The sequence below is a fragment of the Triturus cristatus genome, chromosome 8 (genome assembly GCF_964204655.1).
Source record: "Triturus cristatus chromosome 8, aTriCri1.1, whole genome shotgun sequence".
NCBI lineage: Eukaryota > Metazoa > Chordata > Amphibia > Caudata > Salamandridae > Triturus > Triturus cristatus.
In genome coordinates this window covers 1,422,188,460-1,422,202,808 of record NC_140591.1, presented here as the reverse complement: position 1 = coordinate 1,422,202,808, position 14,349 = coordinate 1,422,188,460, and the positions used below count along the sequence as shown (strand labels likewise).

General features: G+C 43.6%; 1 protein-coding gene across 21 annotated transcripts in view; it reads right to left on the bottom strand.

Moving 5' to 3' along the window:
* Positions 1 to 14,349, bottom strand: part of SYTL2 (synaptotagmin like 2) — a 462,890-nt gene that overhangs the window by 53,883 nt on the left and 394,658 nt on the right. For all 21 annotated transcript variants that reach the window (XM_085623168.1, XM_085623176.1, XM_085623172.1 and 18 more), the window contains 2 exons: positions 13,837 to 13,939; positions 8,959 to 9,120 (listed from right to left, as the gene is read on the bottom strand). In XM_085623168.1, coding sequence (XP_085479294.1) covers positions 8,959 to 9,120; positions 13,837 to 13,939 — 265 coding nt within the window. The remainder of the gene's footprint in view (positions 1 to 8,958; positions 9,121 to 13,836; positions 13,940 to 14,349) is intronic.

The following is a 14,349-nucleotide window of genomic DNA, read 5'->3' as shown; positions in this document are numbered from 1 at the left end:
GTGCTATCCCTGCTTCGCTACCTCTGCAAAAATATAGCAAATAAGATTTTCATCAACAGAAAGACAGAAGGAAGTCAATTGCAATAGCTCTAGCTCATCTTCCTGACCTTCATTCATGAAAGCCATTGATTTCCGGAACTGGCTTGAAACACAGTTGGGCAATTAGTTAAAGCCAACAGGCATCATGGCCATCTCAAGTGATTCAGTTATGCTCACAATCTATCTCCGGTTTGGGAAAATATGAAATCTTTATACCCCAGAACTTCAAAATGTTCAAAAGATTTAGTAAATATGGTTACTATGTGTGTTTTCACACAGAAAATCAAATCTTGATTCTTGCCACACAAGATCACAGAGACTTATTTCTGGATTGTAGATGTTAAAATATTACTCCACTACACAATTACCAGGTCATCCAGGAAACTTGCATGCAGTCTGTACCTTTACAATTACCCTACAAAATGAGCTATTCATATTTTGCACACCCATGAGAAAATGGTGGGATAACTGCATAGGTCAGTCTTACATTAGTAACTGTAAACACTGCAAACAAAACCTGTGCCCTCTTTAGAAGCCACTAGTGCATGGAAAAGGTCAAAACCTAAGGTTTAAGAAAGTAAGAAAAACGGAAAATCATCAGTTCTGTTCATCTAGCCTTTCCTATAAGAACACTTTCTAAACAGAAACAAAGAGTAAAAGCTGATCTAGCTTGCCTAATATTTGGGCTGACCATTGTGAAAGCTTTGTTTGCAAAGACACCTCCACCCACGAGTCTGATGTTTAGAGGCTCTTGGATGCATCTGGCAGACTGTATGAGAAAGACAAAAAGTGTATGATAATGTAAGAAATTGGATTATTATTTGAAGTGGGCGACTGCCCACCTCATGTAACAGTCACATCTCTTGTCAGGGTAAACCCTTAAAGTCACTAAATTATGTGAGCTCAACCCCTGGTAGATGCGGCACTTTAGGAAAAAGTCATCTTGAGGCTTGTTGTTTTCCTAGAGCCACCCAGAGCCACTGGATTCAAGCTAGCCTGACTGATGAGGGCTGTTAGCCTGAAACCAGTCCCAGGATGCGTGTTTCTGGTCCAGGGAAGACATGACTTGGCAGTTCGGGCTGGACGGTTCCTATGAGGCACAGGGTTAAGACGGATTTGCATATAGCTGTGTCTGAACTGGGGTGGGGAAGTGAGCTAAAGAACGATGATGGATTCAACCCAGATCTGTGACTTGGGGTGGGTGTCTGAAAAGTTTCAGCACTCCGTCCATCATCTCCTTGTGTTTGCTTCAGTCAACTGACCTTTGAAATCCACTTCTTTGTTCTGGGTAAAAAAAAAAAAAAGGAGCAGGTACAGTACTTCAGGGCTTCTCTCAGGTCACAGACAGCAGGTCACACCCTCTTCTGCAGGTCAAGAGAGTGTTCTGATGGGTAGTCACATATATGAATGGCACTACCTGGTGCTCTCTTGAGAAGTGCAAGTAGTCTCACTCTCAAAATAAAAAACTGCCTGTACACAGTTCCGGCCCATTTAAATCACTGAACATGCCATTTTTAATGTCACAAACATTCCACTCTTAAATATTATGCACAATACCTTGTGCGCAGCATGGTGTGCTTGAGGTGAGTTCAAATTTAAAATCTGGTTTTCTCAGTTGTGGCTGCTCCTGCATATCAGTCCTGGGCCTTGGAGGGGTGGGGGGAGGGGGGACGAGAGGAGGGAGGGACAAAAATAAAAATCACTTACCTTCCTCTCTTCCGTCCTCTTCCTGGCTTCTGTTGTAACAGGAAGCAGGATAAGCTCCCCTAAGTCAATCGCAATGCTGCATTGTGATTCATCTGAGTGCCGTGGCTCGGTGCTCAGATGAGGAATAGGAGCCTGGGCATGTTCTTCACCCAGGGTGTAATACAGTGTGGGTTGAGAACATGTAAAGTAAGCATAAATGTTTGGCCGGCCAGATTCAGAGGCAGATGTCTTAAGGGGAGATCATTAGTTATTGATTTCTTGCTTTTTAATAGGTGCTCTTGACTGACTGGCTCCATAGTGTAATATATAAATGCTCATAGGTGGAGGCGTGGCCAAGCCCAACAAGATGGCGAATGCATGAATTCAGACCTCCCCATCAAAACTCTTATTTGCCCATTGCCGTGAGAGTGGACCTGCCACCCAGTTCTGCACTCAATGGCTCTCGCAACTTGACAGAGTTCAGCAAAGAGCCCCACTTGAAGCGCAATCTGATGCTTTGAGTGGTCGAGCTGCGGATGGTGAGACAACAGGGGCCCAGAGCTCGGTTCGGCCACGAGGCCTCAGCCAGGAGGGCACACTCAGCTGCCCTGTGTATTGGCAGTGCCTGGGGATGGCCTAAGTCTCCCCCACCCCTCCTTCCTGAGTGAATCGCCGTACACTAGACAGACTACAACTCGGGCCTAGAGGCCAGGCATTGGACTGAAGAATGCTGGTGTCAGATAAGAGACCCAGTCCCTCTGGGGCTGCCCTTCATTGTATGAGGGACCCAGGGGGAACATGGTGTGACTCATCACACGTTGCTCGTGGCGTTTGACGGAGGATACTGCTTAAGTACTGTGGAGAAACATAGCCCAGGGAGCCAAGAGAACCTGGGTGCAGTGTGGATCCCCAAGTGGACCGCCTCCCACCAAGTTGGATCTAGTGGTCATTGAATGGAGAAGTGAGCCAATTTATTCCGGGCAAATCTGAAGCCTGGGGTACACAGTTTGCTATATGGCTGCACCAGAGTCTCCGTGTTGGGTGAGTGGGGCCGAAGATGGAGCAATCTCGACCCAAAGCGAGGGCCCTGAGAGTTTGTGAACCCCGAGGTATTTGTAACTTTCATAAGAAATCGACAGCCTGCACCTGTGGGCCAGCTGCCCTTGAGGCATTGTCTTTGGCTCATCTTCTATACATCAGTGAAGTGGACTTGAACAGCATCAGGCCGGTCAAGCCTTCAAACTCATCTCTTCATTCCCAGTGGGACTCAGTACATCATAATATTTGTCCAGAGGTTAGGAGGTGATCTCCAACCTGTGCTGGAGTCATGGCAGGAGTTTGAGGCAAGAGAGACTCCACCATTATGTCCTTTTTCGCAAAAATCCTCCCACAACCGTTCTAAAGATGCTGCACCGACAACAGCGTCCACAGGTCTAGACGATTCTCCCAAGAAGATCTGGTACAGCTTATCACTAGAGACCTCCTCCTCCAACTCTTTCAAGAGCTCAAGGTCAATATTAAAGGGGTCAAAACTGACCTCCATCATGACCTGTTTTCTCTTTAATGGGATGTTAACAACCTTCGAGAAAGGGTGGACCAAATCAGTGCTGCTTAATTTGTCAATAAATAAGTGCCAGAGCCCTTATGAGGAGGCCATTACAGCATGCATGACCCAGTGCCCCTGCCAGCACTGCCAATGATAGTACCAACCCAACTACTAACCATTGGACTCCTACAAGGGTGACAAATCAGACTATTCCAAGCCCCCAAAGCTAAAAGAATTGTTTGGGGCAGGTATTAGTCATTTTTAATGTATATTAAAGTTGTTTGGCTCTTCTCTAAAGTAGACAAACATTGCCACCATGTGGTAGACGGTCATAAGTGCCGGTGTTGACAATTAACTGTCGGAGCCAAGCACCAGAAACCACCAGCTCAAATTAGCACTGGACCAAATTGAACTTTTCATGGACTGTAGTGAATGAGCCACTTTTGTGGTCTGACCCCCTATGATGACCCTCAACCACCACCATTTTGTATTGACTTAAGTGTGCTATGTTACCTTAGCCTTAATGTAGGATGGGTTTGCATATGCCTGCTTTTCTTCTGTCTTTTAGTGGAATAGTCTTTCCAAGAATAGAAATGTGTGTGTGTGTGTGTGTGTTTGTACTTGTATAGCGCACTGCCACCCCCAACGGGGGCATCCTGGCGCTTTTACTCATACCGCTGTGGAACCCTTCCTGGCTTTCCATGTGAGGTGTCCACTCCTGGGCATCCCCATGGTGAGGCCAGGCATCCCAGCGCTGTTGGGGCCGTTGTGGAGATTAAGCAAGCTATTGCCCAGAGTTGCAGCGTGGGACCCATGATTAGAATAGGCACTGAGGCGAGAATATCCGGTCCGCGGAATTTATAGCCCGAGACCCTGCCGTGACGGGAATCGAACCCTGGTCCCGGACCAGTGCTCTGCATCGAGGTCTGCCACTCTAACCATTGAGCCACACTTCTCCACCAAGGTATGGGATGTTGAGGTGCAGTCTTGTGGGTGGTGGTGCACATGTGCTCAATGTTGTATACTGAGGGATTAAGTGTATAATGTTATTTGGGTTAGTTGAATTATGACTTTGACCTATTGGCTTTGACGTGGTCTAATTTCATTCTGCCTTCTGACTTTACCTTGCTTCAAACTTTTCTGTGTGCACAGTGGTGCTTGTAAGTTGTGTGGATGAGAATTATAGGTGCTCCTTTGACATGGTTTCATGTCATCCTTGCTTTTCTGATTCCATGTTGCTTTGGGCCTTTGTGTGCATGGCTTAACTAACTTTCTGTGCCTGCACGAAGAAGAGGGCATGTTCTGCTCTGCCTCCTGTTTTTCACGCTTTACTGACTAGAGAGAACTGGTTCTTATCAGAGGAATGTACATGGTCTGTCTTGTAGTCATAGCAAGGGCCTGATCAACCGTTGCTGTGACCTTGGAGAAGGCTGGTACGGGCTCTCATGAGAACTAGGGGGCGGGGCTTGCTAGAAGCTTCGCTGTGTTTGAATGCGTATTAAAAAGGGGAGCCTACACTGGCCTGGTGGAAGTTCATCCGTGGAGCAGACGTGCTGTCACGGAAGCGTAGAGGCTGGTGTCACCTCTGAGCTTTCGCCCGGTTCAAGCACTGGACTCCCCTTGAGCAAAGTGGGGTGAAATGATGGAGCATTAGGTGAGGTGTCTCTGTTACTAACTGTCTCTTGATTCTTTACTGATTCTCTCCTTTCCTGCTTATTTTCTGATTCTTATATCCATACATATATATATTTCTACATATATATATGCATTGATTGTGTTTCGATCATACTATTGATATGTTAGAGTCTGCTACGATTGGTACATTTGGCTTACTGTGTGGTGCTATTTACTAATAAATACATCCCAGATATAGTAATTTGTCTTTTCCTTGTAGCAGGAGGTGTGGACTCTTGGCCAAGTATTCTGTTGTAGAAGGATGGGTGAATTCCCTTCTAGCAGGTAATTGTGTTATAGGAAGTTGTTATACTCCTGGCAAGTGATGTGCAAAGTCTGTGTATATATTGTTTTCTTGCCTTGCCTTTGGGGGAGTGTTGAAAGTTTGCCCACCTTATGAAGTGCTGTGTATATGTTATATTCCATAAGTTTGGAACTGATATTCTCTCCCTGGGAAAGTGACGGTACATTCCTTGGTCCAGGGGAGATCTAAATTTGTCATTACATGGGCAAACAAGCAGAACAATGCAAAACTCTACAACAATGCATTCACCAGCTGGAAGACCAACACAGTATCTTGCAGGAGAAGCAAGAGGACCTTGAAAACAAATACATTTGCAACAACATTCGCATACAGGGTGTTCCACCCACCGTCTCAGATGCCAACCTACCAAAGTACCCAGCCAACCTCTTTGCTATCATCCTGGAAAGAAGCATCGACAAACACATTTTTAACGGACAGGACACAGTGCCTCTCCATAAAATCGGGAAATGTTCATCAGATGTTCAAACTTGCATCCATCATTTGACAAACAAGGAGGAGATCATGACCAAAGCATGACAAGGGCCCAATCTCTATTAATGGCACTCCGCTTCTCCTCTTCAAGGATCTTACAGCCTCCACTCTTTTGCAAAACAGCAAATCTTTAAGCTCTTCACAAACTTTCTAACTTATCATGGCATGAAATATAGGTGCGCTCACCCACTCTGCATTGTTTTTACCTGGGATTGCCACACGCTCACTACGGACTCACTTCAGGAAGCGAAAACAGATTCTGAAATTACCAACTGGCGTGAGATTTCAGAGGCACGGAGAGCTCACCGACTGTGTGTTAGGGGGCGATGAGCAACCACAACAAAGATTGAAAGCAGTAAAAACCAACTGTTGGAGCACCTCAGATGAGAGTCTGACCATGGGAAAAAAACACAAGACTAACAACATGCAACAGACTAGCTCCAACATGTACGGTGGTGGGCCAGCCCTGCAGTGGGCTCATCTGCCATTTGGAGTCTTCCACACTTGCTTGGGCCAGGTAGGCGAAAGGTTTCTTCACTGCTTCTTCAATACTAATCCCTTTTTTCTTGTTTTTGTTGCAGAGTGATAGAAATCTTCACGTTAGTAGGATGGCTGCTCACAAACAGTTGTGTGGTTTGTTTCCAAGCCATCTTGGGTATTTAATGTTGACATTTTAGAATGAAGGACTTTTTGGGAGGGGATACTACACACTGATAACCACCCATTTGTGAACAAACCCTTCGGTTTCCAAATAGTGGCGACCATAGCTATACTCCCTATACAGATATTGTGGCATAGTCAATAAATGTACCCAGTTGAGAGCTACTAGAGGACTTCATATCCCCTCTAGGAGACAGCGAATCCTGGGTACTCTTAAATTGACAGGGCTCAAGTTTGCTTCTTTGAGGAGACACACCTTTTGGGGACAGACACACATAGGCTAAGACAGAACACAGTCCCACTCCGCTCATGCTGCCTTTCATTTCTAGTTGGTGGGCACAGCAATCCTCCTGGCCAGTGCCGAGATTTTTATAGAAAATAACCACAAATCTGAGACAGCAGGTTCATGGGTGCCAGTTAATGATTTCTAGGAGGGTCGCCCAATTTGCCTGGTGTCAATCTACACCCCAAATTCAGGAGATGAAAGGTTCCTGAGGGACAAGTTACAGACTACTGTGACCTTTGCTGAAGGCCCTCTTATAATTGGGGGTGACCTCAAGATGGCCCTAAAAGTCGCACACGATGGATCACAACAATGACACAGAAGGACCCCAGAACTGACCCCAGAGGGGCGAGTTTGGTTCGCCAACCTATGGTTGCTAGATGCCTGGAGACATGACACCCCCCTTGTCGCAGGTTACCGGAACTACTTCGGAGCTCACAATGCATATGCCTAGACGGATCTCCTCTTATGGACAGGAGGCTTGAACACTTCATATTTGAGGCGGACCAACTACCCCAAACTCTTTCTGATCATGCCCTGTCTCTCGGACTCTTCAATTGGAGGAGGAGTGCCAAGGCAGCATTGGGGGAGCGGGTGCCTCAATGATTCTCTCCTTCGTGGTGGTGGCTGTGGTACGAGTACTGGAGCTGCTTGACCCTGCATTGCTACCCCAGTTTGGCTCATCTGTAGTTTTGGAAACTGACAAAGGATGAACTTGTATGCTTACCATGTGACTGGTTCGTTGTAGAAGTGAGTGGGCAGGGAGTTTACTGTTTATGATTGTTTACTCTGAAAGCAGTGTTGATAGTCTTCTATATTGCAGAACAAATGCTCATAGTTTAAGTGTTAATTAGGGAGTGTTATATAAAAAACCTTGTATTTTTGGTGTTTTCTCTTATTTTTCTCGGTACATATATGGTTGTGAAAGGAATGAAACTCTTAAGCAGTTGTTTGATGTAAGTTTTCAAAGAATATGATCATGTTCTGAGGAAGGCAATCAACATGTAGCTGTCAACATAATACCCACAGAGGGGCTTTGTGATTTCATACCATAACAGAACTAATGCTTTATGGTCATAATCTTCCTAGTCTAAATGTAGTCAAAGATATAGGTTGTTTCTGACATGGAGCTCTTATGATGTTGGTTACTAACTGATTATTTCACATCTACAAATTAGGCAATTACATCTACACGTGTTTTGGGTAATAACTTTTGGTTTAAATGAAAGGCATTTATTTTTTAAATATGCTTATTTGAATACTTTTCGGGTTTCTAGTATTGTGTTCATAAATGGTACAAAACATTTTTGTATTTTGCTGAAAATCTTTACTATGAAGAAACTCTGCACCATGATAGAGACACTGCCCAATAGTTACGACCTGGTAATTACAATCTCTCATTTCTAGTCGTCCATGCACCTTTCACATCTTTAGTGCTCTTCTTCCACCGTAAAAGCATTAACCCTACTCCCTGATTACCACTGAGGTATTACAAAACCCTGCAGTACCAGCCCCACTATAAAAATCCATGCGTCTCCTCTCCTACATAACAGTTCGTATTTACCAGCATTAAGCGCCTCTTATGGGTACTGACTTAGCGGCTCTTAACCTTTTGACCCTCAGTTAATCATTACTGGAATCCGGGAACCCCCATTGAGACATAATGAAAGCTGGACACCACGCCTAAAGCAATTTCTAAGATTTGAACTTCTAAACAATACAAAAAATACACAAACAAGTATACACCAAACAAATGCTCAAATATTAACATCTTTTTTCATTCTCAATCAAAAATAGAAACAGTTTTCACATTTTCAATTTTGCTTCTTTATTTTTATATACTTTATTCATTTTTAATATTATTGGTAACACACTGGCGGACCCCTTGAATAGGCCTAGTGGATCCCCAGAGGTCCTCTGACCACAAGATAACCACTGCCCTAGGTCACCAAGCCAATCACATTCATGCATTATAAATACGGGCAGCCAGGCCTTTCCAGGCAGAGCAGCTTCCTTTGATAAAGGAGGGCTCCAGTTAACCCACCCTCGCTACACCAAACCACAGCAATGCACCCGCACATTAACCAATGGAACAGGAGTCAGGGATACTTCACACACTAATCCTCCCAATTCAGTCAAGGACATTTAATGGAGGACAGCACAAATCGCTTCTACCTGCTATGGGGGTATTACAACAGGAACACATAAAGATTTGACTTTGTAATGAAATGCCAGAGAAAGGAGCTACTAACACAAAATGTCAGATAAACTTACCCTTGGCTGCAGGGCGAACCAGTTCATTTGCTTGTTGTTCCAGTCCCATGTTGCCAGATCAATTTCCACCTCACCCAAAAAACTATTTCTCCCAAAAGTGTCATTGTGCCACACAGAGAGATTCAATTTCTGGGTAAGCAGGGTTCTTTTATTAATCTTGTACTATAAAAAAGTGGAAAACATGTGATAAACATCTTCCAACAAACAAAACACCATTTAAGTAAATGGAGGCTTCATTGGTATGCTCAGAATGCACACAAAGACCTGGTGCTCACAAAAAAGCATTTGAAGCAAGAATAGTTCAATGAAAGAAGACCGCAGAGAAAGGAAGGCGAAAGAGGCAAAAACACACAGTTTTTGATAATCTGAGATTGAGAGAACTCTAGTGTGACTGGACATCCATTTCTCAGTGCACAGCATCCATTGCCCTCTTCCTCAGATGAGCCTGAGTTACAGTCACATGCAGTTAGCATACTGGTGGATGGAGATGCTGCTACAACCCAAACAATCTCCCAGCCTGTCCAAAGAGCTGCGGGGAAAAGAGTAGTCACTTCAGATACTCTACATTATATGGAGGCCTTGGACGCTTGCAATACAGTATCGGTCTGACAACACACTTGGTTCCCACATTCCTTCAACTGTTCCATATCATCATTCTCCAACTGACAAGCTGGCCAAAGCTCACACCATACAGCATCGGCCTGTAATCCTGCGGACAAATGGCAACCAGATGCTCACCAGCCTCTTTAGTCGTTTTACTCTGTGCAGCAGACACTATGTGAAATCCAGCTGTCATAAAAAAATAGTAGACTATCAATGGCAAATTGCATGCATCAAAAGCAGAAGTGATCAAAAGCAATCACTTCAAGTCTCCAATGTGGTCCCTCTCTGGATTCTTAGACATCTTAGAGAAGCCCATTTCATGCTCAAGCTACCACAGGGGGGATGTTTTCCTGTATATGTCATGACCAGGCTGCTTCCTTCTCAGAGATGTGTAGAGAGGTCTATAATAAGACCACACAGGAGCATGCGTGCCAAAGAGACAGGAACAACGTGGTTATGCAGTCATAAAAACTCAAAATACTGAGTCCAAGAGTTTATTTGGGAACCAGCTCTACTTGGCAAATCACTTACAGTCCACTTGGTGCTAGTGCCCTTACAGCCTCAGCGATGTCTTTGCCAACACCCTCGCTATTAAAGCCTTTCACTTAGTGTTCTGCAGGGGAACTAAATCTGTCCCTCCAGAAGATAGGCTCCTTTAGAAATAGTTTGCCTGAAGCTGGAGTGGGGGTGAGGAAGGTCAGTTGTAGGTTGACATATCAAAGTGCGACCAACAAGATGGTGTCTTTTAAGTAGGGTTCTGCCTTTGGATTGGAACAGGAAACCTAAAAGCTCCTCCCTTCACATTACAATTCTGTTCTCGGTAGAGTGCCTTGACTTCCGTGGAAGCATTTTGAGTCGGAATTCTACTTGAGGTTTAAGATATGGGGACTTTCTAAATGTAAGACTGCGGTGTGTTGGAGCGGCCCTCTACCCAGTAGCCTCTGGGTTGGTTGGTGAGCCATCACAGTGGCATTTTTCTGGGTGATGAGAAACTTATTGGCTAGATTGGCTTGGCACCCATGCTTAAAAATCTTTCTTAGAAACACTTGTAATATTCCACTCGTTCCCCAAGCTAAGCATTAGGTTCTACTTTATTGTTGAAGTCAGTCATGTTTCAGGTTTATGGAGCAACAACTAAATGTCAATTTTAAATTGCTTCTGGTAGTCTATATAGTTAAAGATGAGTTATTAACCAACCTTACAAAAAACATGTTTCCTGCCAGATGGCAGCAGCTGATGACCATTCTGTAACAGGCTGTAAGATTTGTGTATAAATAGAGCCAAGTGAAATATTTTATACTTTTATGTGATGTTGTGATTTTATTACAAGACCGGAGGCTCATGTTAGGTCTCCCTTTCTTGCTTTTTTTAAAAAAAAAAGCAGTAACACAAGAACATCAAAACAGAAAAAAGACTAGAAAACTGGATCCTCAAAACTACAGTATCCAGAATCTCTGGGCATACGGTTTACCAAGAATATCACAGGTGAACAATTAGTCTTATACAAGTCTGTGGCACATCATCTCTTCTTGATTTCTGTTATGGAGCCGGAGATAAGTGCTATATTCTTTTCACAGTTATCTGTATGCATGGACGTCAATTCACCAAAATGCTAGGGGTAGCTGAAGTGACATCACATGCCTTTTGACCTCCACTTTCACTCACACCCACATACTTACACATAAACACAAATTCACACATATACACTTTCACACATATAAACACACTCACAAGCACACACACAACATGCAAGGCAATATTTACTCACCTCAGATGCCATGGAAGGGCATATTACAGCTTATTGTACTCCATTTTTATCACATATTAGTGATTAATATATTTATTCACGATAAGTGTAATAAAAATTGAAAGAAAATAAAGAGTGGCGCCCCAGCTGCCCCTGTGTTCCTGGCACTGAATATGCCACCTCCGAGGCCAGGGGTCTCAAAGGCTGTGCGAGGGGTAGCAAGGGGCACGAATCCCTTCAATACAGAACCCTGCCCCAACTAAAAATTATTTTGTACTCCGACACAATTCCTTTCACTTTAGAAACAAATGAAGAAGCTTCATGCTACTGGAACATATCTACTGCTGAAAGGCCTAGCCATCTTCAGTTCTGACCCATACCTTCTATGAGAGTCTGATGGAAGTTTGTCTGGTTGGGAAGGAGGAGACGGCATTTGCAGTCAATACTCATCTGAAGGAACATGGTCTCAGAAGGAGTCTTCAATGTGTATCAACTGTTCAGAGCCGTTTACCAGCTAAACTGTGATGCAATCATTCACAAAAAATTCAGTTTTGTTCAGTTTTTCTCCAAATGGACAGTCCTACATCAGTAATATGAATAAATCATCTAAAGGGCACTCAATCAAGTTCTATTGGAATTAGCAAAATAGTTCTGGGAATACGGTCTTCAACATCATGTCTCAATCACAGCAGAGTACTTTCGAGAGCTCTCAATGAAGAGGCGTATTGGTGCTCACGCCATTAGAAAGGCACCAACGACAAAGTGACTGGCAGCTTTATAAACCTACTTTTCAGTCTCTCCTAAACCTTGAGGGCCATTCTTGATGCCTCTGTTAACATCCACCCAACTAAGTCTCTTTTACAGTTGGAGACTAGACCCAATCCTGTTGTCTTGTTCAACCTCAGGAGAACGCCAGGGTCCGTAGTCATCATAACCCCTCCCTGGCCTTCATAGGTATTGTACCCTGAACTCCTCCAGATGTCCAGACATTCCCATTCGTTTTTCTCTTTTTAATCATCTTCTTGCCAAACCAGCAGGGCTCTTAAGATCTCTTCCTGTCAGGCAAAATGAGACTTGTAACATGGAAGGTTTTATTCAATCCTGGAATAGCCCAAGATCTTTGGCAGATTCTATTATATTCGTCGAAGGGTCTTGGACCTCTGGCACTAAAAGGGTTTTCAAGTCCACATGGGCTTCCTGGTATTGCTAGTGTATGGAGTCACGTCAGTCCCATTACGGCACATGTCTCTGTTGTGGCAAATGTATTAAGCTCAACAGCATGTGCAGGTAAGAGCTATAAGACAGTAAATACTCACAGGTTGGTCATTTCCTTAAAACATAGATTTGTGGACGGAAGACCAGTAGGGGGAACATCCCTTATTCTGACACTTAATAAAAGGCATATGGAGAAATATTCCTTGGTTACCTAAATATAAAGTTTTGTGGAATGTTAATTTCCTTCTGAACATGTTTTTTTACTTTGCTGGACAATATTTTCCTTTCACTGAAATGTTTATCTGCAAAGTTGACCATGCTATGGAGTTTCATTTCAATGACATTGAAGCTCTAGATTTCTCTGCAAGACAGTATGCTCCCTCTGGAGTTCTTTTCTCAGTTATCAGAAGAACAAAAACTTTTATTTCTTCTACTGAACTTACTGTCCTCACAGATCATTCAAAGCTTTGCATTGTTCACTTTCTTGGAGAGCAAGAAGACTGTACATCAGGTCTGAGATCACAGGCCCCACAACTATTAATTTCCCATAGGCAGCCCCATTTGCTGTTTTCCTCTGAATCTCCTTTCAGATGAGTCATACGAACCACCAGCAAGCTGAAATTGATACCCCCGTCTTGATGGGGCTCACTCATCTAGGGAAGCATGGCTTTTATAGCTTTTCACTTGGGTTGTAATTGCATTAGGAGTCTCTGGTCTTGCAATAAAATCTGGATTGTCCAATTTGTTATGCAAGGAAGTCACAATTTTAATGAAGACATGGAGGCAACTATTATCCCAACACTATGTATAAACAGAAATTGTTTTTGGAACGGTTTTTCATCTTTCCTTTTATATATTTCATGACTTTATCTTACTTTTTCTGCATGGCAGGATTTTATTCCACTCAGGAACTTTATTTTATTTTCTACTGGAGTAAGACAAATTCAAATGGACATTCTTCAAAACACAGATTAATTTAGGATCCCTTGTAACATATTTCTTGATCAATTTAACATCATACACCAGTCCAGCAGCATGAACTAATCCGGGACTTAGGTACGCGTGGACAAAATGACAAAAGCTCCCTGTTTCAAAGAGTGTGATTAGTTCCACTTTATAGGCACTTTAGCAGACCCGAGAAAACATTCTGCTCTAAAACCAACAGAGAGCCCCTACCACAGGTTCCTTCCTATACATTATACACAAACAAGATCTTTCATATACACTCGCATCAACCACCTTTGACAGCTACACAATAAAAAAGTTTTCATAAGTTACTCTTCACAGCAGAACTCACTACTGCTTTAGCTTACCCTTAATATGTCATTGTAGACAGGATTCAATGTTTTCTTCCTAACAGCTGTCTTCCTCTTGCCCATTTTTTCTTTGTCTGGTAGTAGATAGCTCTTCACATATCTAGAGAACAATGAAAAATGCATTTGACTATAATTAACAGATATGCCATGCTGCTAAATATTTTATGGCTCTGCTATTTCGTAACCAGACTGAATCTTGTAATTGGATTTAAGACGCTAAAAGAAAATAACTTAAAAATGACGTACAAATTCTATGGTCCCCATCAGAGCCGGACTGGGAACCCAAACAGGCCCTGGCAAACTGCTCGGCTGGCTCCCCTGGGAGGGAGGGGGGTGCTGCCAAGCTGTTTGCTAGGGCCGGTTCCGGACGATTTTGCTACAGGGGGCCGATATTGCCAGCCCCCGGTAACAAAAACAGTCCCCACCCTGGCAGCTCACTGGGGAAAGTGTCCGCTACGGCCAGTCCGGCCCTGGTCCCCATGTATAGCTCTTGGCAAACCTACCATATAT